We start from the raw sequence: 27150 nt of genomic DNA on the forward strand, positions 1-27150 counted from the left end.
CAGAAATATGTTTAATGTGTTTGTACACATATAACCTACATCAGATTTCTTTCTGTTTTGGGGAGGGGGGAGGGAAGGAAGAGAAGGGGAGAAAATTGGAACTCAAAATCTTATAAAAACAAATGTTGAAAACTATCTTTACATGGAAGTGTAAAATAAAATACCTTTAAGATTTAAAAAAGAAAGACTTAGTTGAAAGGCCACCTTCTACATGATGCCTTTCCTGATTCCCCTACAAACACTACTACCTCCACCTCAGAATGACAGTGCATCTTCTTTATTTAAATTTATATATGAATATGTCCCTTCAGTGTACATTGTAAACTCTTAAGAGTTCAGAGATAGGTTCACTTTTATCTTCGTATCACTGGCATTTAGCCCAATGGCTGCCATATAATAGGCACTCATTGAGTGAATTCAACTGAACTACTAATAGATCATCCTACCTCAATTCTCTTTCTGCCTTCCTCACACATCTTTCTTACCTTTGTTATTTCTCTGCTCAAAAATGATCAATGGCTCCCTATTGCCTCCTGAATGAACTTCTTTGTCAGACATGCAAGGCCCTCTACATGATATGAACTTATTTTAACTCCCCTACATTCAATCTATGCTTCCTATCACTTGAACTTGTTCTTACCTTCTCTAGCCTCAGGGACTTTACTCATGCCGTTTGCTTTGCCTGAAATGTTATTCCAACAATTCTGATGAATTCCTTCAAAACCCATTCTTTAAAGCCCAGTTTCAAATGTGACCATGTCAGGAAACCATTCCCTGGTCCCCCATTGATAACAACCTTCCCCTTTTGCACCATATATAACATTGTGTTTGTATATGCTCTGATATACTTAGCAAGTAAAGTATATTTTCATTTTCTGTGGTTGTACCTTCATCTTATTCTTAGACTATATACTACATGGTGACAAAAACTATATTTTATATGACTATTAAACAGTACTATTTACAGAGTATTCTACTCACCACATATAATTAATTTTAGTTTAATGAATGAGGATAGATGCATAGTAACTCCTCTGGAATACTCTAGCTTGACACTCCTAGGCTGGCACACAATCATACCCATATCTTATTGCTTGTCACCTCAGGGAGTGGGGAGGGCAGAAAGGGAAAGAGGGAGGGAGGGAAAGGGATAAAAATTGAAACCCAAAACTATAAATAAAAACGTTTATTACAAAAAGGTGGCTGTTACCTTAAATTCTAGGAATAACCCTGTAGGGCTATACTTACAGTATTATTTGTAGGTCTGGAATCCCCACTGCTGTTTCCTATTATGAATCAACCATGGGGCAGCTAGGTGGCACAGTGAATAGAGCACCAGCCCTGGATTCAGGAGGACCTGAGTTCAAATCCGACCTCAGACACTTGACACTTACTAGCTGTGTGACACTGAGCAAGTCACTTAACCCCAATTGCCTCACCAAAAAAAAAAAGAAGAAGAAGAATCAACCATGAACACAATCAGTGTTCACTTATCAGTCATAGTAAAAAATAATAGCTACAAACCATCCCTCCAAAGCCTGGAGTGCATGCTCCCACAAATAAATGTAATATCTGTGGGAAGAGTAGGGACAAACTTATAGTACAGTGCTAGTTAGGCATACTCATAGGGAATACACATATCAAGACAACTTACAAGTTGATCTGCTGGGAATGAAGTCCATTTTCTCCTTGTGCAGTCCATGCTATGGCCCAACTCTTACTTGCCAGCACTAGCACTCTTTTGAGTTCATAGCCTGCTGACTTCTACTGTAGCCAGGCATCATGGTTCTTGAAGCTGTTTCTCTCTCAGGCAACTGTCTCTCTATATGCACATGTGTGTTTATGCCCCTCACCTGGATTTAAAATTCTCTTAAACTGTTAAACTATTCAATTAAGTGGCTTCTTCTGGATGAGTAAATCAACTGCTAGGTGCTATGGTATAGAAATGCTATATAATTTTTAGAAAATGGGAAGGCTGGGGTCAGAGAGAGAGAGAAATTCCCTGCTCTGCTCTACCCTACCCTCCCAAACTGATATCATCCAAGATCTGCTCCAAGCCTTGACTGACTTCCACTCTCAAACAGCTGAAATTCATCCAAGGTGTAGCTATTTAAAGGCCCCAGAGACCCAGCTAATTTGTTTGCTCAGCCAATAACATTATTCCCTTCCTGAGCCAGATAGAGAGGTGTTTGAACCTCATAAAGAGATCCCAAGGTGTTATAATTAAATTATAACCTTTAAATAAATTAAAACCTTATCATCTATAACTACATACTGCAACTAAATCAACTGACTTTGGGGTAAGGAATCATATCCCTGCTCCTTTATAAATGAAACCAGGTGGTAACACATTCCTTCCTTAATCAAGACAAATAAAGTTGCCATCATCCCATGTCCCATCTCCCCCATACACTCTTGACTGGCTTTAGTCACATAACCCTTCTCATATGAAATTTCCTCATTTATAAAATTATAAGGTAGAATGACCTCTAAAGTTCCTACTATGTGCTTAAAAAGTCCCTCAATGTGCTAAAATCATATGTCTAGATGAAAAATTATATTTCAATACTTTGACAAATCTGTCATCTCAGCAGTCTGGGTATTCCATACACCACTACAAATCACTACCTATTTTTATTTTGTTTTGTTTTTGAAACTGGGTTTCCCAATTTTGCCAGAACTTGAAAGTGAAGTGGCCATTAACAGACATGTAGCTTCAACTGTTCCATTTCTGACCAGTTCTAGTTCACTCCAGCTACCCCCACAGTCAGACTGATAACTCCCCACAGCTGAGGGTTCATCATTATAAATTTAGTCCACAAACCTGATAACTTAACCTTCTTTAGCTCAGAGCTTCTCAGTTCATGACCCACCAGCCTTAGCGTTCCTTGCAATAGGAATTAGAGGGTAGCACCAGCACACCCAGATCCACCCTTATGTTACAGTTTATATTTCTTATCTAAGTCTTCCCATCAAACTTCCATAGAAGAGCTAGTAAACATGCCTATGACTTCCCTCTGCATTTTATTCTGAGAGAACCAGTGTAGCCCTTGAATTATCACTGGCTCTCACTGAGTTACCAGCTCACTTCATTTTCTAGGCATGCACATATACTATATTCTGCTTACATTTTAAGGCCTGTATCTTTCTATTGCCATTTGGTCATTTTCCAATTTTCATTCTCCTCAAATCATGCTATTCCAGGACTCACAATTATATCACATTCCCATGAGAAGTTTTAGGTTTAAAAGATGGGCTTTTGTATTAAACTTGTTCTCAACCCATCAGCACTCTGTGCAAGAGATATGTCCCATTGGACCAACTCAGTGGATTATAATATATAATGTCTGACTTAATCAAGACATTATGCTTTGTAGCAGGTGAGGCTAAAACTTCTGATGCTATGTTGGAACCCATCAAGCTAGATTATGGCTTATTTAAAGCTCATAGAGTTTTGCTGAAAGTTAACAATTCAATAAAATTTACCATTAAACAGAGCAGGATAGAAGAGAGAAAGTCATGAACAAGACTGAGATGGGTCTGGGATATGATTAAGGCTAGGAAAAAGATAAGGGAAAGAGACTAGAACTAGGATTTCATTGATATGGGGAACATCCAAATGAGGAAACCCTCTGCCTATACAGGTAACCAACTTCTCTTCAATTTGTGATCTTAGAAACTCTCCTAAAACACTGAAGGGTTTAATAACTTTCCCAGGGTCACCCAGTCAATATGCTTTAGATGTATGATGTGAATCCAAGTCTTCCTGGCTCTAAGCCCAGCTCTCTACCCATTATGCTACTTTGTTTCTAACAGGAAAAAGAGAAAAAAATGTAACAAACCAGATGGAAAGAGGGGAAAAGTGAGGGAGGAAAGGTTTTCCTCATTGTAGAGGCAGGACTTAAGCATCTAGTACCTATCCCTTAAATTAGGGACTAGTCATGATTTAGAAATGTAAATATCTAATGGAAAGAGAAATGTGGGTAATGCAGGATGCAGGATGAGAAAAAAGTCAACAGTGCGAAAAGCCAAATTGGCCAAATGGAAAAGGAGGAACGAAAGCTCTCTGATGAAAATAATTGCCTAAGAATTTGGATTGAACAAATGGAAGCCAGTGACTTTATGAGAAACCAAGACACAATAAAGCAAATCCAAATGAATAAAACAATAGAGGGAAATGTAAAATATATTCTGGGAAAAACTGCTGACCTGGAAAATAGGTCCAGGAGAGAGAATTTGAAAATTATTGGTCTACCAGAAATGTAAATATCTGAGCCACTACACAGCCTCATCCTCTTTAAAACTTTCTCATTAGAGATACCTTCTAATTAGACATGAAATTTTTATAATGTGTATACAGGAAACTAGCAGATAGACGACTCAGTGGATAGAGCACTAGACCTGGAATCAGGAAGACCAGAGTTCAAATTTGACATCAGATATTTACTAGCTATGTGACCTTGAACAAATCACTTAACCTCTGTTTACTCTGGAGAAGGAAATGGCAAACCACTCCAGTATCTTTGCTAAGAAAACTCTATGGACAGTATGGTCCATGGGGTCACAAAGAGTTGGACATGACTGAACAACAACAACTATAATATAAGAACAATGGAGCAAATCAGAGAACTAGACAAAGTACTCTGAAAATTTTAGAAGGGAGTGATCACTTTCAGTTAAGGGGAAGGGATGCCAGGGAAGGCAAAGTGAAAGAGGAAGCACCAGAGATGGGTCTTGAATGATGGAAATAATATATAATAATATATATATAATACTGAGCTTGAGTAAAAGTGGAGAAGGGAGAGTCATATAGAGGAACAAGAACTGAACCAGAAATCAAGAGACATGTTCTAATCCCAATCTGTCATCAACTAGATGTTAGACGTTTGAGAAGCTACCCACATATGAAGAGCTTCCTCATCTATAATATGAGGGAATTAGACTAGAGGAGTTAGAGATCATCCCTGATATTCTCTTTAACTCTAAAATCCAGTGATTATAAGTATAAAGTGAGAGTACTAGTAATTGGTTTTTGTCCTTCATTCTCAGAGGAAAAATGACAGCATGAGGGTAATGTGTTGACTTTTTCATGAATTGGATTTAAGTGAGGCAGAGCTGAGCAAAATCATCACCCTAACTCTTCCAGTCACTAAAGTCCAGTGGCAAGTCAAAAGTCAAGATGATTGGCAATGTCCCAGGATGCATTGGGTGACATTGGCCTTTCTGAATTAAGGTCTTTCCCAGGTCTCAGTTTGTCTGAGGCAATGCCCATTCAATGATTAAGGACTAGGTAAGAAGTGAGACAAAAGATGGCTTAGTTTACCATCACAAAAATATCAATTTGTGAGGGAAAGATCCTCAGAGTTTCTAACCAGATCAGAAAACATTTCCTATTTACACTCATTCTAAATCTCAATTTCATATTGTTATGAAATTGAGAGTTAGATTATCATAATACATAGAACACTAGACTCAGAGTCAGGAAGACCTGGGTCCAAATCTAGCCTCTGATACTTATAAGCTATGGGACCTTAATCAATTCTTTTAATCTCTCTAAGTCTTTGATCTATAAAAGAGGAGCCTCATACCTGTATTACCTAACTCATTTTGAGCCTTAATCAAAATAGTTCATATAAAGTGCTTTGCTAACCTAAAAGTGTTTTTAAAATGACAATTATTATTACTATCATTTCTGTAGCAAGGGTAAAATCTAGGGTTCTATAATCTGAATATAATAATTATACAATCTGAAATGCTGTTCTTCAAAATAGTATCACTGCACAGATACCTGAGGGATATATTTCTAACCAAATTGAAGCATTTGCTAGATTTTTTTTGACTTTGAAAATTTTTGGTTATTTCCCAGGTGACTTTAATTACCTGTAGTTACTAAAAACATCAAGAATCCAATAGAGGGGGCATCTAGGTGGTGCAGTGGATAAAGCACCGGCCCTGGATTCAGGAGGACCTGAGTTCAAATCCAGCCTCAGACACTTGACACTTACTAGCTGTGTAATCCTGAGCAAGTCACTTAACCCTCATTGTCCTGGGCAAAAAAAAGAATCCAATAGAAATTTTACCATGTAAGGATTAAAAGTTTAATATTTGGAATTATAACATACCTGGTGGAAAAAAGGGGGAGAGGGTGGGATTATAATCTTGGAGACCATTGTGCTCCCAAATAGAAAAAGAAAAATAGGAAAAAAAGAAACTGATGAAACAGTAATTTATATACCTAATTCCAAGGGGCTCGTTTTCAAAATTAATCAATTCCCACCAATATTTCAATTAAATCTTCAATAATATTTCTGTGTTTTATCAACAGATCAACAGTACTCATGGTCACCAACCCAGCACTTCAATGAAGAGAGATACTCTCCTGCTCCAAGGAATATGAAAGGATTATCCAGTAGTCGAAATCAACCACAGTTATGTTCCGGTCATACCTGTGGCTTAACACCCCCTGAAGATTGTGAACATACCCACGACCACCTTCACCATGGACAGGAGCCAAGGCAATCGTACCTGCTTAGCCCTACGGAGAGCTGTCCCATGGATCACCATCGCTGCTCACCACGGAGCTCCATCCATTCCGAATGTATGATGATGCCCATGATGATGGGTGATCACATGTCCAGTAGCACTTTTCCCAGAATGCACTACAGCTCACATTACGATACAAGGGACGACTGTGCCATGTCTCACGCTAGCACTAAAATCAATCGGATCCCTGCCAATCTTTTGGACCAGTTTGAAAAGCAGCTTCCTCTACACAGGGATGGATTCCACACTTTACAATATCAGAGGACTTCAACTGCTGCAGAACAACGTAGTGAAAGCCCAGGGAGAATACGACACCTTGTCCATTCAGTTCAGAAGCTTTTCACCAAGTCTCATTCTTTAGAAGGCTCTTCCAAAAGTAATGTCAATGGGACCAAGAGTGACAGTAGAGGGGATGATCATCATCATGGCCATCCTTCTAAACATAGCAAAAGGAGCAAAAGCAAGGAGCGAAAGCCTGAAACTAAACATAAATCTGGGATGAGTAGTTGGTGGAGCTCTGATGACAATTTGGACAGTGATAGCACTTATCGAACACCCAGTGTGGTGAATCGACACCATGTGGATCATATCTCCCACTGCTACCCTGAAGCTCTCCAGAGCCACTTTGGGGATCTCTCCCTAAAGACTTCAAAAAGTAATAATGACATGAAATGCTCTGCATGTGAAGGCTTAGCTATGACCCCTGATGGGAAATACATGAAAAGGAGTTCCTGGTCCACTCTCACAGTAAGCCAGGCAAAAGAAGCTTACAGAAAGAGTTCATTGAACTTAGATAAGCCTCTGGTCCATCAGGAAATTAAGCCTGCCTTGAGGCCGTGTCATTACCTTCAGGTGGGTAGCTGTTGTGCTATTACTGTAATTTGGTATAATAACATTTATAGGAAAAAAGAGGTACACTGTAATTCTTCATTTGAACCAGATCTCTAAGCATGATGGAACCATTGCTTTAATGCCTCTGAGCCTAGAGAACATAAAAAGAAGCAAATTATCTCATATTAATGTTGGCTTCATTTGAAAGTTGAGTAAATTGGTCTAATGTAAATTAGCCTGTAATCTTAATGAGTTCATTTACTATACCTGACACAGTACTGTCTTTAAAACTTAATAACACTAATATCTCTGATTATGGGAAAAGACCATCCATTTCTTTGGAATGTGGATTAAATGAATTTACCAACGGACATCATAAACTAGAGGCATTAGATCGTAAGGAGAGAATATTGGGGAATTCTATTTTGTATCCATTTCCTGATATTTCTGTCCCCTAATTATCACTATTCTGAATACTCACTTCAAATATTCATTCTAACTCTTTCAAGAATCAATCAATTATTCAAAAATTCAGGGTCTACTATATACTAGCTACTGTGCTAAGAGGTAGAGATACAAATACAAAGAATGAATCAATCCCAACTCTCAAGAAACAATTCAAAGTGGGGAGATAAGTACATATAAATATTATATATATGTATATATAATATATTATTATATTATATATTATAATATATATAAATATTATATACATACATATTTGTACTTTCAAAATATTTATTCTGTACATATATATATGTACATACATATATATGTACATAACAATTATTTTGAAAGCACAAATAAACACAAAATAGTTAAATACTATCTGTTTTAGGAGGAAGGGCACCAAAAAATTGGTGAGATTAAGAAAGGCTTCTGATGGAAGCTACCTCAGGCTCTATAGTATCCTCATTCAGTTACCTAATAAAGCTGTTAGGAAACCCTGGAGGCCTAATTCTCTTGTCTTCTGATTTATAAGTCATGTATATTTGCATTTGGAGCAGCTGCTGAAATAAAAATAAGGAGGGATGAATGAATGAAAACATATTTGTTAAAGCACTTGCTCTCTGTCGAACACTATACTAAGCTATGGATATACATATAGAAAAAACAACAAGGGAGTAGCTAGGTGGATCAGTGGATAAAGCACTGGCCCTGGATTCAGGAGGACCTGAGTTCAAATCTGGATTCAGACACTTGACACCTACTAGCTGTGTGACCCTGGGAAGTCACTTAACCCTCATTGCCTCACAAAAAAAAAAGAAATAAAGAAAGAAAAAACAACAAAATAGTCTCTGTTCCCAAGGAGCTCTTGCTCTACTTAGGAAGACAACATATAAAAAAGGAGTTTAGCTGAAGGGCATATGGAAAGGTCTAGTAGTCCTAAGGATTCAATGGCAGGACTGATGGCCAGGTCTGAGAGTCCTTAGGACTCTTCCGTAGATGAGATGACAGCTTCCTGGAAAATCTGTAGGATTCAGAAGCAGAAGAGTTGGTAAGACCTAATAGTCCTTCATTTTATTTAAAGCAGTAGAATTTTTGACTCCCATGTCCTAGTGGTATATAGTCAAGCAGACCAGATGGGATCAGGGATGTGTCAAAGCACTTTAAGGTTTACAAAGTGCTCAGCATATATTATTTCTTTTGATTCTCACAAACAAACCATGAAGTAGACAGTATTGTTCTTCCCCTATTACAGATGGGGAAATTAAGGCTGAGAGAGAGAGAAGTTATACAACTTACCCAGGGTCACACAAGTAAGTGTCTAAGGCAGAATTCAACCTCAAGTCTTCCTGACTACAAGTCCAGCATTCTATTCACTATTCTGTGTAGTTGCCCTAAAAGAATAATAACAATCATAAGTAATTCTTCGGCTCCTGGAACATTTTATGGAATATCCAATGATATGGTTAAATGCAATCTGAGTCACCAAACAGCCAATTAATGGAATGTTTAAGCTGATATGAACTTTACTTCTGAGTCAGAGAATGCTCAAACCATCACAGTAGCACCTACTACATAGGAATATCTTTCCAAAGTGCAGCAGTTAGCTGTTAAAAGGGAAGGCTAATAATAATAATAATAATAACAAAGAAATACTAAACAAATTGCTTTCTCAGAGATAGATAGCTGTATAAGGTGTTATCCTTTATAACCATGGTAGAGATTTAGGCTCCCAGTTCTATGTGGTTTTGGATAATCTAATACCTGCTGATAGTCACATTTAAGTATATATCTCAAAATATCATAAGGAACATGAAAGGCAGAGTCTACTTTTATTTTTTAAATCTCACAAGGTCAAAATAAAACCAAACCCTATAAACTCTTTTGATCTTTGCTTTTCTGGGTGAAGTCTCTCAAAGTAACTGTCATGTAAGTGTTCTAGGAATAGTTGACAGTAGTAACACAGGGCTGATCTCAACCTGCCCAGGCATATTTAAGCCTAAGAGGCCTCATTCTCTACTCTTCAGTTGTTGTGAGCTTTGGGGCCATGGTGTCAGTTTGGGGCCTGACTTAGAGGTAACAGCTTGGATTTGTCAAATATACATCAGATGGTTCTGTAGTTGAATCCTAATTTTTAGCATAGGTTCATAGTGATGCAAATGGAACTTTTAGACCATACCAAAATTCTGGTCTAAATGTCCTAAGTTAGGAGGCTCTGGGGCAAACACTTGGTTCACTCACACTGATTCAAAATCTTGGAGCAAATTTTGATTTATTCTTTCCCCATATTTTGTGTCAGTCAGCTAAGCAATGAGGTTAGGAGGCCTGTGTTCAAATCCCATACTAATACTTACTAGCTTACCACAAGGTCCTAAATAAACATATCAACTTCTACTATCTTTTAAATTTTTTATTATTTATTTTTAATATACTTTCCTTTTTAAATTTTGAGTTCCAAATTTTCTCCTTCCCAGTCCTACCCACTGAGAAGGCAAGCAGCTTATCAATTATACATATGAAATAATGCAAAACATATTTCTATATTAGACATATAACAAAATAAAAGCAAAAAAGTGGTAAAATGATACTTCAATTTGTACTCAGAGTTCATCAGTTCTCTCTCTCTGTAAATGGATAGCATTTTTTCATCTTGAGTCCTTTGGAATTGTCTTGGATCATTGTATTAATCAGAGTAGCCAAGTCTTTCACAGTTGATCATCCTTACAAAATTGTTGTTACTGTATACAATGACCTCTGAATTCTTTTCCCTTCACTTTGCATTAGTTCTTTCTTGCCATGATTTTTTTCTGATACTATCCCCTTAGTTATTTCTTACAGCACAATAGTCCTCCATCACAATCATGTATACCACAATTTGGTCAGCTATTCCCCAACTGATAAGCAACATCTTGATTTCCAATCCTTTGCCACTACAAAAAGAGCTGATAGAAATATTTTTATACATATAGGTCCTTTACCTTTTTCTTTGATATCTTTGGGATACAGATGTAGTAGAAGTATTGCTGGGTCAAAAAGTTATGCACAATTTATAGTCCTTTGCTCATACTTCGAAGTTGTTCTCCAGAATGGCTGGACCAGTTCACTACTCCACATGCAATTCATTAGTATACCTATTTTCTTCATTCCTTTCAGAATTTGTCATTTCTGATAGGTGTAAGGTGGTACCTCAGAGTTGTCTGAATTTGCCTTTCTCTAATCAATTGTGATTTAGATCTTTTTTTCATGTAACTATATAGAGCTTTGATTTCCTTTTCTGAAAACTTCCTGTTCCTATCCTTTGACCATTTATCCATTGGGGAATGGCTCTTATTTTTTATATATTTGACTCAGTTGTCTTTATATTTCAGAAATCAGGCCTGTATCAGAGAAATTTCCTGTAAAATGTTTCTACTTTACTTCATTGACTATGGCACATTTTAGCAAAATGTAGCTTCCCTGATGATCTCTTTTAATTAGATCCATTTTTGCTTTTGCTTTGTCTGAGATCATAATTGCTACCCCTGCCTTTTTTATTTCAGCTGAAACCTTAGAATCTGTGACAACCCCTTATTTTAACTCTTTACATATCTTTCTGTTTCAAGTATGTTTTTATAAACATTTTGTTTTACAAACAACTACTTTTTAGTCCATCCTGCTATCTACTTCCATTTTATGAGTTAGCTTATCCCATTCAAACTCACATTATGATTACTGTATATTTCCCTCCATCCCATTTTCTTCTGATTATTCTTGTCTCTTTCATTTTACCCTGTCCTTCCTTAAAAGTATATTTTGTTTCTAACCACTGCCTCCCTTAATCTGCCCTTCCTTTTATCATCCCCTTCCCTTTCTCCTAATCTCCTTCCCCTCCCATTTCCCTATGGGATAAAATAGATGTCTATACTCAACTGAATATACATATATGTATGTATGTATATATGTATATTCTTCCCACTTTGAAACAATTCTAATGATTGTGAGGTTCAAGTATTGCCCACTACTGGCCTCCCATTTTCACTTCCACTGTAAAAGCTCTTCCTTGTGTACCTCTTTTATATGAGAAAATTTCCCCATTCTATTTCTTCCTTCCCCCTTCTCCCAGTGCATCCCTTTTTCTCACCCCTTTGTTTTGGTGTGGGGGGATTATTCCAACATAGTTGATTTATCTACTGCCCTTTGTCTATGTAGACTCCTTTTAACTGTCTTAATAATGATAGAGTTCTTAGGAATTACATGAATCATTTTCCCATAGACAAATGTAAATAGTTTAATCTTATTTATCCCCTTTTGATTTCTCTTTCATATTTACCTTTTTATGCTTCCCTTGAGGCTTCTATTTGAATGTCAAATTTTCTATTTAGCTCTGGTCTTTAAATAAGGAACATTTGAAAGTCCTCCATTTCATTAAATATCCATTTTTTCCTCTGAAGGATTATGAACAGTTTTTCTGGGTAGGTTATAGTTTATTGTAATCCTAGCTCCTTTGCCTTCTGGAATATTGTATTCCAAGACCTCTGCTCCTTTAATTTTGTTACTGTTCAGTTGTTTCAGTAGTATCTAACTACTTTACTCTTTTTGGGGTTTTCTTGGCAAAGATACTGGAGCAGTTTGCTATTTCCTTCTCCAGCTCATTTTACAGATGAGGAAACTGAGGCAAACAGGGTTAAGTGACTTGCTTAGAGTCACACAACTAGTGTATGGGGATAAATTTGAACTCAGGTCTTCCTTACTACAGGCCTGGTACTTTATCTTTTGCAGGGTATGGTATCCTGCCAACTATGCCAATTATTGGGTACAAGCAGGGGCTCAGATGTATACCTCCCCTGTACCCCTGAGATAACAACTTGATACAAAAGAAAGCCATTGACAGCTCCAGGGTTAAAGAGATAAAATGTATTTTAAGGAGACTTGCTTATATGCCAGCATCCAGGACAGTGAGTGGATGTTATGCGAATTCTAGCTCCTCCCTAGCCTTCCTTGATATTTATACATGTATAAATTATACAAGTATACTTGGCAGAAAGTGTTCTTTGTCCAAATAGAAATCAGATTATAGGGGCACATACACAGGAGGTTGGTTGGTCAAAAGGTTGCATGATTTCCCTGTGCTTGGCTATGATACACTCAATGTACTGTAAGGGCAGCACCTAAGGTCCTTCCTTATTTGGATATTCTGTTCTGCATGTCTTGGATCTCACATTCCACCTATGTATCCCTGGAAACTATCAATAAGAAATTCTCCAAGATTGTCAAGGATGGGCTACTGATGTGGTAGTGTGCCTAAAAGATGTTCATGCATGCATACCTCCCCTTAGGTAATGGGGTGAATGGAAGGTCAGATTTTTCCTTGTGAGACCTGGTCATATAGCTTAAGCCATGGTACTCTATACCACTGTACAACCTAGCTGCCCTACTTTAACATAAATGTTGCTAAATCTTGTGCCATCCTGACTGTGGCTCCAAGGTATTTGATTTCTTTCTTTCTGACTGCTTTCAATATTTTCTCCTTGCCCTTGGTGCTATGGAATTTGGCTATAATGTTCCTGGGAATTTTCATTTTGGGATCTCTTTCAGGAGGTAATCAATGGATTGTTTCAATTTTTATTTTACCCTCTGGATCTAAGATATTGGTGCAGTTTCTCTTCATGATTTCTTGAAATATGATGTCTAGGCTCTTTTCTTGATCATGACCTTCTAGGAGTCTAATGATTCATAAATTATCTCTCTTCAATCTATTTTCCATGTCAGTCATTTTTATGAGATATTTCTCATTTTTTTCCTATTTTTTTCACTTTTTAACCTTGTTTTATTATGTCTTGATGTCTCATGGAGTAATTAGCTTCCATTTGTCCAATTATAATTAAGAAATTATTTTCTTCATGAGGTTTTCTACTTCTTTTTCCATTTGACCTATTGTACTTTTTAAGGAGTTCTTTTCTTCTGTAAATTTTTGTACCACCTTTTACATTTGGCCTATTATGCTTTATAAACAGTTCTTTTCTTCAGTTATTTTTTGTGCCTCTTTTACCATTAGGCCAATTCTGCTTTTAAAGTATTATTTTATTCAATAATTTGTGCCTCTTTTACCAAGCTGTTAATTATCTTTTCATAATTTTGTTGTGTCAGTCTCATTTTTTTCCAAATTTTTCCTTTACCACTCTTCTCTTCTCTTCTTTGATTCTTCCAGAAATATTTTTTTGGCTTGTTACAATTCACATTTTTCTTTGAGACTTTGTTTGTGGCTATTTTCACTTTTTCCAGCCTATTTCTTGACTTTAAAATTTTTGTTAATGTTGAGCTCTGTTTGCCTGGGATGGGGAAGCACTGAACCAAGCTTCAGTCTTTTTTTTTCCATGCTGTTTTATTCAGAGATAATTCTGGGTGTCTGAAAGTTTTCAGTGCTTCCAAGAGGGTATTATCCAAAGAGAGTTGGGGTCATTGGTGTCCTGGTCTGTACACTGGTTTTTACCCAGGAAAGACCCCTGCTCCACTGCTGCTACAAGCCCTAGTATTCCTCTTAGCCCTGGAAATGTGACTAGATCCCCTCTTCCCTTGTGACCAATCACTTTACAATGCAATCTTAATTAGCTTAAAATACTTACTTACTTTGTGGTGTTAAGTGAAGATCTTAACTTTTCTCAGCTTCAGTTTCCTCATGTATAAAATGGGTATAAGAATATCTGTATTACCAATCTCACAAGATTGTTGAAATAAACTATTTTGGGAAAATTGAAGTGCTATTTAAATATGATTTAGCCAATCCCATTGATGTAATCTTAAATCTCCCCCTTTAAATTTAATTAAACTGAATTTACTAAATGCTTGCTTTATGAAAGATACAAAGATTTTAAAAATCCCCTGTCATCAAAAAGCTTACATTTTGTTAGTTAAATACATCTACACAAAGAATTGATTACAAGTACTAATTTCAAGGGACAGAGGGTGCTAGAAACTGGGAGGTGTTGATAGGGAGGAAGGGAGAAGAGATCAGGAATGTACCTGAATTGTGCTTTGAGCAAGCTCAAAAAGATTCTACAAAGTGAAGTTGCAGAAGGACTCCATGCCAGTCATCAAGGACAACATAAGCAAAAGCACATATTCTGGATATAAAGTATCATGTATACCTAGAAAGCCAGTCTGATTGTAAGAGAGTGTCTGCAAAGGAAGTCCTCCATCATTTAATAAATCAAGTACAAATTTTATGCCTGACTTTCAGGACTCTTAATATTCTAACCTTACTTTACTAGTCTGACCCTATTTTTTACTGTTACAGGGCACAAACTACAACTGACCAATAAAATATTGTCCAAGACTGACCACCACAACCATTGAGATAGAAATACTATTTGACTCAGTTATTGAACCCAGTATTTATTGGATATCTCCATACCAACTATATCCACTAATCAATAAGTCCCACTATCCTAGTTAGCCAACATATATATGCCAATGCCAATTCATCAAAGATCTGCAATTTCTTTTAGCTTGGGACCTCCCTGTATAGCCATCTTTCTCTACCAAAGCAGGTAAATTCTAGAGAGTTAACCAACTTACACAGAGGTTAAATGAGGTGCTCAGAGTAACACAGTTAGTAAGTTCCTGAGAAATGAATTGAACACTAATCTTCTTGATTCTAAGCTGAGCTGCCTCTGACCATATATTTTCTCCTAAACCTGTTATTTTTCTTATTTCACTCTTTCTGTGGTACCACCATTCTTCTAGTCTTCCATTTAAAAAAAAAGGATTATCTTTGATTATTCCAATTCTTTCTTCTTTCATATCTGGTCAATTACTGCCATATCTATTTTCCCTACAATAGCATATTTCACCAAGATATTACAGACCATCGGTGCCACCTTGGTTTTAGCATATTCTTTATAGATGTCCCCAGTCCACTATGTCCCTCCCCAAACCATTCTTTCTACCACTACTAAGATAGATTTCCTGATCTATACATCTGAACATGTCAATAATTGATAAAAATTCATGTCTTCTGATTGCCTACCCAAGAAAAGTTCAAATTTTTATTGACATTGACATTCAAGACCTTCACACTGATAACTGCTTATATCTTCAGGACTATTTAATGTTACTCCTCTCCACACATTGTATGCCAAACAAACTAGACTGCACTCTGCTGCCTAAATATGCCTTCATCTTCCTCCCTGTGTTTTTGCTCATACTGTTCTTTAGGTCTATAAAGTCCTCCCTCACCATCTTCAGTTACTGAAATTCTACCCATCCATTAAAGTGCAATTTGATTGTCACCTTCCCCTTCTGAAGGTCTTCCCCAATTTCCCCAGGTACATCCCTTACCCCTTAAATAGCACCATTTTATTTTGTAAATATCCAATGACCTTATTATATGTTATATTTATTGTAGTTATCTCTCTTCATATTTTATCCCTCTGCAAGACTATACATTATGTGTGGGTAAGAGACCATGCCCTATATGAACTTCACCCCTTCCTAGTATATAGCTAAATGTTGCTTAATAAATGTTTGTTGAATTAAGGAGGAGAGCAGCAGCAGCCCAGGCAAAAGCTGAAACTCTTTACAAAAGCATAAAATAAGGTTAGTATTCATCAGTAACTCTTCTTTCTGTATGGTGCACTGAGAACATCATCCAATCCAACCATTTCCTGCATTATTCCTCCTTCTAATTTGAAAAATCCCCTATCCATCAGATGTCTGCTACAATATGGTAGTAGCCTCTGTCATATATACACTTTCAGCCTTAAAGCAAGAGGTGCATTTTAAGGTGAGCTCCCTTCTGTATTAATATAGACTTGGGAAAGTTCAGGTACTAAAGGTCTAATCCAAGGAAACATGGAAGCCACAACTAAACAATAAAGCAAGCCAGCTTACTGAGAGCGAGTTAGTCACAAAACAAAAGTCAAAATGTTAGAAACAGGTCAGATCCATTATTTGGGACCTGGAGAGCATCCAGATCTCCTTGGAGGGGAAAATATTCTTCAAACTGTTAGAAAATGCTTATTTGCTTTATGAAAAAAGTGGCTAATATACCTTAAATGAACAGTTAAGTTGGTCTAATCATTATGAGAGGTGTGATGGCATCAATGCAGACACCCCCTTTCATACTACAAAAGACCAACTATCTATCACACATTTTCATCCTTTGCAAGTTTTATCCATGTACTCCCATAAAGCCTTCCCAGGCAGGGGGAGGGAAGGGAGGATGAGGAAGGAGCCCATACAACATGCTGAAGATGTCCTCTAGGTTTCTTAATTTTACATGGATATCAGCTGAGCACATGGGCTATACATCTGTCATGTATTACTGTCACTATGAAACCCATCCATGTCCTTTTCTACCATTCATCTTGGTGGTGTCATTCAAGCAATTTTTGGTGCTCAATTCTTAGTTGGTAATATGCGTCTATCTAATTATACTCTCCACAAATCAATCCATTGCCCTTTGGATCACCTGCAATTTTAATCCAGGAGTATGGCTCTTATCATACACACACACACACACACACAGATATATATATATATATATATATATATCTTGTGTGTATATATATATATATCTTGTGTGTATATATATATATATCTTGTGTGTATATATATATATATATCTTGTGTGTATATATATATATATATATATATATCTTGTGTATAGGTGGTGTGTGTGTGTGTGTGTGTGTGTATACAGAAAGAACATGACATCATGGTCCAGTTGGATAGAGAATTTGCCTCAGAAAAGGAAGACATGAGTTTAAGTCCAATTTATTAAATATTGGATAAGTTACTTAACTCTTGGTACCCAGATGGCTCTAAGTTGCAGAGCAAATAAATGTTAATTGACCTGCATTAGTAGAAGGAGTTTCTCAACCAAAGCTTACTAAACGATTAAGTCTTTGAGGATAAGCCTAATAATAAACTGAATGTCTGTCCTTCAAATTCTACTCTGTTTGGAAATGCACATCATCAAATTTGGCCATTGGCTGATACATTTTTCAACCACTCTGACCCTCAAACATCATAGACTCAGTCATAGAGATACTATCTTCAGCTTTGGGAGGGAGAAAAGAAAGTACAACATCACAGCTCTTTGAAGAATGAGAATGGAGGGTAGGATGACATAATAGAAAGAATGCTACCTATGAAGTCAGAGAATCTGGGTTCAAAACTTAGCTCTGCAACTTACTATCTGTTACCTTTGCCTATTCACTTGACCTTCCTGGGACAGTTTCCTAATCCATAACATCAGGGGATTAGACTAGATGGCTTCTGAGATCCCTTCTAATATTAGCTTTTCTATCCTATATATTTTATATCTGAAATTATATTAGAAAAGCATTAAAGAAAAATTTTAGCAAGTATTAAACTAATTTCCAGTTAAAATCTAGTGGCATAGAAGAAAGCTATATCTGTCCAATGGAAATAACTGATTCTTAACTATTCTTTCTCTTTTTCATCTAAGTTCTCAGTGATAAAGGGCTATCATCTGTGCCCCATTGAAGATCCATTGAATGGAGCTTCTCTATATCAGTCATTATGTTGGAGAATCCTTAAGAAATGAAGGAAATACTTTTACAGTGTATATTTATAAATAAAGATCAATAACTATTTTCCATAGAGCAGAAAGATGCTTTTAGGCAGTCATAACTAGGAGTTATAGAGTTTACTACAGTGGAGTTATTGAGGAAGAGTTCCCTTTTCTTCCACCCAGGGAAGGGAAAATTCTAAGTCCCCTGAAGGTCCATCCTGGCATAAGGATCAGGAAGGAATGGCATCTTTGGGAGAGTTGCTTCATCTCTGGAGCAACTATAGTCCTGCACAAAAGGGCAATATAGGTTTCAAACAGCCTGGTGACAAGTAAAAGTCAGAGGTTTGGTTTCCCTGCACTGCTTTCTGCCCTTGGAAAAGGGAACCTTGAGGAACCTTAAATCTCTGGAGAAGGGATATTTCTTTGGACCCCCTTCCAACTGAATAAGGAGGTAATACAGCTTCCAGAGAGACCAAGTACAAACAGTAGGTCAAGAAAGGAACCTCTAATTATGATATGCCAACAGAGAAGGGAAACTTAAATGTCCAAGCATCTCTAAGGTAAGAAATGTCCTAAGTTGTATATTCAGTTCTGGGAAAGGGTTAACACAGGAAAAACAGTCCCAAAGGGACTATTCTCTCTAGAACCCAAACTGAATTTGCCTCAGGCATCATAATTCTGAAATAAAGCTTTGCTTTTATGTATGTTTCATACATAAAGCAGGGCTTCTACTCAGGTACACTAACCATATCATCTGTTGCTGTCTTCCATCATTTGTAACAGCTCAGTGCAGTATGAACCACCTTTCCTCCCTAGGGCAAATTCCTCCAACTGACTGATCACATATTAGAAAACACTAGCCTACTGTCCACAAATGAAACTTGTATATTTATGGTCTACAATTCCCTTCTTATTGTCTTTTAGCCATTATGGTTATGGTCCTTCCAAGGAGACTTATTAAGATGAGCATCTCAGGAAATGCTCTCTCTCTCTCTCTCTCTCTCTCTCTCTCTCTCTCTCTCTCTCTCTCTCTCTCTCTCTCTCCCCCCCCCCCCAAGGCTATTTCTGTGCTGAGATTCATTTGAATTGCAGTCCAGCATTTACCTAAGAGTTTATTGTACATTTTTCTCCATGGGAATTAGGTTAGACTTTTTGGTGAAGAATACAAGCTGCTTGGTGGGGGGAAAAAAGCCTGATTTAATTTTAAATCTGGAAATTAGGGGGAAATAATAGAATTATCCAAAAAGGCACTAGGAAAAAGAAAGGAAAAATTGTGACGGCATAAATTGGAAGTAGATCTTAGGATCTAGGCTGGAAAGGACCTTAGAAATAATTTGTTCCAGCTATCTCATTTTATAGATGAAGAAACAAGATCAGGAAAAGTAAAATTTCTGAATATGGTAAATAGCAGAGCTGAGATTCGAACCTAAGTATCCTGATGAAGATAGCTTAAAATTTTGACCCAGAGAACTAAAAATCACTTGTGAGCAAAGGATAGAGGCTAGATATGTGTCTATATTTTAGACTAATCAGTAGCCCCCAATGGCTAGCTACATGAATGTTTAGCTCCACTGATGTTATTGACTTCCATTTAATACCTCTCAGTAGTATTATGGATGTGAAGTCAATAGACCACTATTCACAAGACCAGAAAGACCTGAGTTCAAGTCCTTCCTCTAAAATAAACTGGCAAAAATAAACAAACAAAAATTAAATAGATGAATGAATAAATAAATAAACAAATAAATAAAAATATACTGGCTGTGTGACCCTGAGGAAGTCATTTAGTCTCTCAATTCTCTAGTCACTTGAAGTTTCAAGGAAAGCACTGATGTTCACAGGTAGTAAGGATGTCTTCACCCAGGAGTTCTTTATGCCAATAAAATCACAGGTCCAGACCTTATCTTTATATTAATATTCTCAAAGTTTTCAAACTACCAATACCTGCTATGCATTACTTTATTTTATGAACTAAGTTTCCTCTTCCTGGTCTCATTTGTATATGATAGAAATATTTGCCTTGTTTCGCAAGTAGTGGTGATGGGTTTGAAATTTACTATGTCATTATTCTTTCTTCCAAGAAGGGGACCCAGGCAATAAAGTGAAAAGGAAAGAAATGAAATAATGAAACTCCTTCCTACTGAGAAATATTTTGGTCATTCTCCCTTCAATCTATTCCTTTAGGGGGTGGAACAACCACCTTTCTTTTCATTAGTCAATTAATCAACCAATTTTTACAACCATTCCCAAGATCTTGGGGAAAGATTCCCATTCAGAAGACTCCAGAACTTGGAACAGTATATGGAAGTTACAAAGAGGCAGATTTTGGCTTAATGTAATGTAACAAAATTCCTCATCATTAGAATTGTTCAAAAATAGTATACTGAGCATTAGAAGGCAATGAGTTTTCCACCACTGTAGGGCTCCAAGCTGAGGCTGAATGAGCTCTATGTGCTATAGAGGAGATTTCCTTTCAGATACAAGGTAGATCCAGTATCCCTTCCAACTCTTGAGATTCCAAAATTCAAACTCCATCAGTCATTAAAAACAAGAAAATCTCTCCCAATAGACATACCAGGGAAAATACTGGTCAAGCCAATGTCATAGAAATTTCCACCATTTGCATGAATTCAATACAACCACTCACTAATATTTTATAAAATCCCAGAGTTGAAGTAGACTCTAGAGGTCAGATAACTCTACCCCATACCTAAACAAGAATCCTCTTTGCAACAGAGAGAAAAGAAGTCAAAGACAGTGACTTGAGGAATATACCCATTATTAAGATGTAACACATCCTCCTCCGATCTCCTTTCCAAACTTTCATTCATATTCATAGACTGGGTCCCCAAAGGGTGGCTGCTTTATTGGACTCTAATGCTAACCCCATAATCACTCCTACTACTTTACCTCATGAGCCCCAGTCAATATGCTTCCTATTAACAATCAGCCAGTGTACACAATTTCCTCTTAGTAAGTATTTAATAAATGCTTTTTGATATATTAGCAAAGGTATATACTAAGAATGCATAGTAAAAACAGTAGCAACAAAAGATTTCCCTCACAGACCTCAGACTTAGTCTCCCATAAACATACAAAGTGTCTGTGGAGGAAATAAATGCAAACTTAAAATACAGTGGTAATGAGGCACAGTTATATGCGGCAAAAGTAATTGACAATCTTTGGGACCTCAGATCCTAGAAGTCCTTTTCTCTTCTTGTAGACTCTTCTCAGAAATCTCAGAGCTTCCCAGAGATTACAGTGTCTCTTGTGGGAGAATTGCACAGTTTAGATCCCAGGGTCTTCTCCTTTAAATGTCCAATTCTAGATTGCAAGGGGTCATACTTCTTGAAGCTGGCTTCTCCTCTTGGGTGACTGTCTAGAGCAGTGTATGTCTCTGCTACCCAATAGATATGGTATTTCCTACCCTTAAAGTAACTCTGCTGTCATGGTAAAGTGGGTAGGAAGGAGAGGAAAAAAGGTAAAATCTTCCCCCTCCCCATCTTATACACATAGAGAGAAAGACGGGATGGGGGGGAAGGAAAATAGGGAAGGGAGAGAAAGAGTTGATCACTAGATGTTTCCTGTATAATATGAGTTGCATTTATCCAAGTCAAGGCCCTATAAAGAAGTTCATTCCTACATTGCTATAAGGTCCTAGGAAAACTCCTTAACAAAACTTTGTGATTTCATTTTGGTTTTTCTGTGGCTATGGCCATTGTAGTCTGAGAGAAACTGCCCCTCTCTCCATCCCTTGGAAAGTGATAGAAGGGTTCAAAATCATTCAGTTAGGAATTGCTGTATAATTAGAATCTATTTTAAATTCAATTGAATTCATTTATTTACCCCATAAGCATGTATTAAGTATCTAAAATAATCAGTGCACAGGGGAGATATGGGGATAAATAAGATGAATATGACATTATTTATGCCCTCAAGGAATTTTTCCTGTAATAGAGATGACATGTACACAGATAAAAATAATATTAATAAGAATATATGCCTAAGAAGAATATTAAGTGCTATGAAATTGACTACTGTCATTTAGATTGATGAGCCCATCTGAGCTAGTTTATCTTTAAAATATAACAGGATGAAAGTAACTACTCAAAGTGTTAAAGAAAAACATATTACTCAGTTTGTTTTATAAATATCAGAATGTGGAAACCAATTTCTTGGTTTAAAAGGATTTTATTTTGGTCTTGGAATAAAAACCTTCATGGAAATATATGAAAATATATGTGTCTACATATTACCTTGCAAACCACTTGAGAACATATATCTGTCAGCCTTTTAAGTCCCACATAGTACTGGGAACTCCATCAACCCAGATGGAGTCATGGAAAAAATCCCATTGAGTGATCTTTGAAGCAGGGTGAAAAGAAATAGATATTATAGCTAGTCCAAAGATGCTTTTGGAGAATGGTATTTGACAGAGCTTAAATTTACTAAGTAGACTTTCTCATTTTAAAAACCAGAATTGTTCAAATCTACTTAAAATGCCTTTTAGCTTTTTTATCAGGTGCACAATGGTACTTTTAAAATCAGTCATTAAACAAACAAATGTATAAATAATACATTTTAATAGTCAAATTTCTATTAAAACAATCTTCCTGTCCACAGTGTCTGAAACTCACATTACACCCAATATAAAACCAACAGATTCTGTTGGAATATATTGTGTCCAGTTCTGGGCACCTTCCTTTAAGAAGGACATCATTAACAAATTAGAAAGTACATAAAGGAGAATAATATTTATATGATGAGAAGTCTTGGAACCTTGCATTAAAAAGAGTTGAGGATTAAATAGATTTTATTCCCTCCATGAGCCCACTCTAATGAGATTAAGATCATCTACAGGAAAGTAGGAGGGGAAGGCCTCAATTTTCTTATTTATAGAATCAGGGGGCTTACTAGTGAGTTTATGAGGTTCCTTATAACTCTCAGCCTATGATTCTATGATGCATCAACTCTGCTTTTCTTATTCAATCAATAAACATGTATTAAACACCTATTATGTACCCAGAGGAGTAAACATGGTGCTGTACACCAAATCTCTGAAAGCTGTCCACTCCTTTTTGGCTCCAATGTTGCCAACTATTTATTGGTTCAGCTTTCCCTCCAAGTTAGCAACAAAATGTTCAGGCATGAAGAAGCACTCTAATCTATTGACATTAAGTCTTCTGGAAGCCATCCTACCTTAGGGCCATGGCTTTTCTTGTATGTTAATGTTTAGCTTGGAGAGGATTAGTCTATGGTCTGTCCAGCACTCTGGGCCACACATTACCTTTGTCATTCTCACATCCTGCCCATTTCTTCTCTTTACAATTACATAGTCTTTTAAATATCAATATTTGCTTAGAGGGTGTATCCAGGAAGTTTTATTGCATTTAGGTAAATGGAAGATAACATTGGTGATGAGCTGGTCATGAGATGCAGGAGTCTTCAGTAGTAAGTGAACCATTGCTGTTACTGTTTCTGACTCCATTCCTCCCAAGGATCCCCTTCCATGTCTGATAGTCTGTGCCTACTCTGACTTTAAAGTCATCCAGAATTACAACATTGTCCTCTTTTGGCACATTGATGATGAGCATCTCCACGTTTTCATAATTTTTTTCTTTGATATAATCAGAGTTCATCATGGTGGAAGTGCATGCACTGATGATGGTAGCATGGCGCTTTCCTGCAAGTGGCAATTGCATTGCCATGAGCCTATCATTTATTCCTTTTGGGAGGCATACAAGCTTGCTGACTAGATTTAATTTTATTGCAAAACATATGCCAACTTCATGGAGCTCCCCATCACTGAAGATATGCCAGAAAAATGTGTAAACATCTCTAACTTTGGTAAGCTGGCCTTCATTTGCCAGCTTTGTTTCACTTAGGGCTGCTATTTAGATGCCTGTGAAAACTGGACAGTATACTAGTGCCTTGCCAGGAAACTGAATCACTTCCATTTGGATTGTCTTAGGAAGATTCTGAAGATAACCTATCAAGGTAAAGCACTGGACACTGGGGTTCTTTTTTGAACTGAAGGCTCTATGTTCTGTAAGTACAGCAGAATTTAAGTAGCTCAAAAGAAATGTGAGATGCACAAATTTGAGACAATCTCCACTCCAAATGTTCATATGAACTATTTGTGCCCCACCTGTGGCAGAGCCTTCCAAGCTCATACTGCTCTGATCAACCACAGTCAGACACACTATACCTTGACCCTGACATATACTAGGCACTGTGTCAGGTGATGGGATACAAACAAAAAGTAAAAGTCTCTGCCTTTAAGAAGCTTACATTTAATGGAGGATACAATATGCATACATATAAACATGTACAGAATATATACACAATGAATAAAAGTCATTTGGGGGAAGGGATACAGTAGAAGATGGGAGGACCATAACTGTATTTCTGGAATCTTTCTCTAATTTTACACAATAGAAAAATGGTTGCCCCAATCAACTGTAACTTATGAGCAGCTAGGTGGTACAGTAGATAGAGTTCCCTACCTGGAGTCAAGAAATCTCATCTTTCTGAATTCATATCTATCCTCAGACACTTACTAGCTATTTGACCCTGGGCGAGTCATTTAACCCTGTTTGCCTCAGTTTCCTCATCTATAAAATGAACTGAAGAAGGAAATGGCAAACAACTCCAGTATTTTTGCCAAGAAAACACCAAATGGGGTCAAAAAAATCAGATACAACTAAAAACAACTCAAAAAGAACAACAAGAAGGAAGAAGAAACTACTATCAGTTAGAAGAATCAGAGGTTTCAGGGAGGAAATGGTATTTGACTTGTACCTTGTTATCTGGACAGATTTTCAATAGATGGTGGTAGGAAAAGTATATTGAAGGCATGATCAGATGCATATATGTGAAATGTTGGAAGAAGCTGAAGCAAAGACAATTTGGATCATCCCTCCTTTCAAGTAGTTCAGCCACTTCTTTCCATCTCCTCATCCATCCCAGTGTTGTGGTCACAACTAGGATTTTAGATTTTCAGCATGCTAAATGGTTATTTCTCAGAAGGTTCCAAAGGGCTTCTGACAAATAAACATGTATAGAAAGTCTAACACTGACGCAAGAGTTGTACTGACTACATGGTTACAGAAGTGAAGAAGAATCACTCATTTCAATAACCTATGAAAGACTACACAATGAGGGCAAATAGGTGGTTCAGTGGATAAAGCACCGGCCCTGGATTCAGGAGGACCTGAGTTCAAATCTGACCTCAGACACTTGGCAAGTCACTTAACCCTCATAGCCCCACGAAAAAAAGAAAGAAAGAAAAAGAAAGACTACACATAATGACATTTAAGGGCAGGTATTCTTAACCTGGATTCCATAGGTTTCACCAAACAGCCAAAAGGGCCCATGAGCACCTCCAGGTTCATCTCTTTCTGTTGTTATTTCCTACTTTAAGAATTATTCAACTATCAACCAAATAATATGAAATAAAAATTTAAGAAGGTGCTTTAGCTGGATTAGAAGATTGGCATAATCCCCATAATAATAGTTGACATTTATATAGCACTTTAAAGTTTGCAAATTACATTGTACGCATTATTATCTCATTCTATCCTCATAACAATACTCTGAGGGTAGTTGCTACAAGTATTATTGTCCACAGATGACAAAACTGAAATTCAGAAAGGATAGGTGACTTACCCAGAATCACACAGCTAAAAAGTGGTGAGGCCAGATTTAGAACCCAGGTTTTCCTTAATTCCTAGTGCAGAACTCTTTTCACTGCATCACATTGCCTCTCACTTTCACTGGATCAAAGCAAAAGCACTTATTTGAGTTGTAGCCAAGTAATGACTGAGTCATGAAGGAAACAGTTCTTCTTTAGCATGGCTTTAAAAGATATGCACAACTTGGCTTCATTAGTTACTTTCTAGCTTTATTTCCCATACCTTGTCTATTTTATCCAAACTTTATTTCTAACTTCAAACCTGGTCCAGCTCTCTCCCACCTCCATTCATTCATGCCTAGAATTAATTCCAGTTTTATGAATAAATGAAAAATGTTTAAGAAGCATTTACTATAGGGACAACTGGGTGTCACAGTGGATAGAACACTGGCCCTGGAGTCAGGAGGACCTGATTTCAAATCCAGCCTCAGACACTTGATGCTTACTAGCTGTGTGACCCTGGGCAAGTCATTTAACCCCAATTGCCTCACCAAAAATAAATAGATAAAGAAAGAAATAAGCCCCAAAATTTAAACACTAAATTTAAAAAGAAGCATTTACTATATCCAAAGCACTTTGATAAGTGCTGGTGTTTCTGAGAGAAGAGCAAGACAGTTCTTGTTTTCAAAGAGATCACATTTTAATAGTTAGAGAACATATATAAGAGTTTTCAGTCACATCAGATGAAAAGGTTCTATGGTCTTTAGATTAAAGTGGCAAAGCAGATGGTAATGTATCTTTCTTTAATGTCATTTCTTCTGATAAAGTCACATCCATTTCTGATGCTGAACCATTTGATAGTGTCAGTGGTTGATTGGTCATTGGCTTATGTTGAATACTTTGTTTCCCAGGTCTTCTGTAGCTATTCTTCCATTCATTTCTTTCCATTCATTTCATCCTCCATGAAACCAACTCTTACCCCTTCACCCCCCACTCCATCTTAAAGAACTTTATCTTGAACTATCCTTTGCCCTATGGCCTCATGTTATACTCAGTTGAGAATCAATGCTATACTCCTCCCCACTCCGTGCCTATACCAGACTTCCAGGTCCCTGAAGTAAGGATTATCTTTTTGTTTTAAATTTTGCCTTTATATATCATGTCAAAGCATAACATATTG

The 27150-nt window shown here is 37.0% G+C and overlaps 1 protein-coding gene across 10 annotated transcripts in view; it reads left to right on the plus strand.

The window, feature by feature from the left end:
- Positions 1-27150, plus strand: part of DLGAP2 (DLG associated protein 2) — a 1236668-nt gene that overhangs the window by 1020751 nt on the left and 188767 nt on the right. For all 10 annotated transcript variants that reach the window (XM_043984242.1, XM_043984239.1, XM_043984244.1 and 7 more), the window contains one exon: positions 6326-7395. In XM_043984242.1, the coding sequence (XP_043840177.1) occupies positions 6326-7395 (1070 nt within the window). The remainder of the gene's footprint in view (positions 1-6325; positions 7396-27150) is intronic.

Source organism: Dromiciops gliroides, chromosome 2, assembly GCF_019393635.1.
Source record: "Dromiciops gliroides isolate mDroGli1 chromosome 2, mDroGli1.pri, whole genome shotgun sequence".
In the NCBI taxonomy this organism is placed as follows: domain Eukaryota; kingdom Metazoa; phylum Chordata; class Mammalia; order Microbiotheria; family Microbiotheriidae; genus Dromiciops; species Dromiciops gliroides.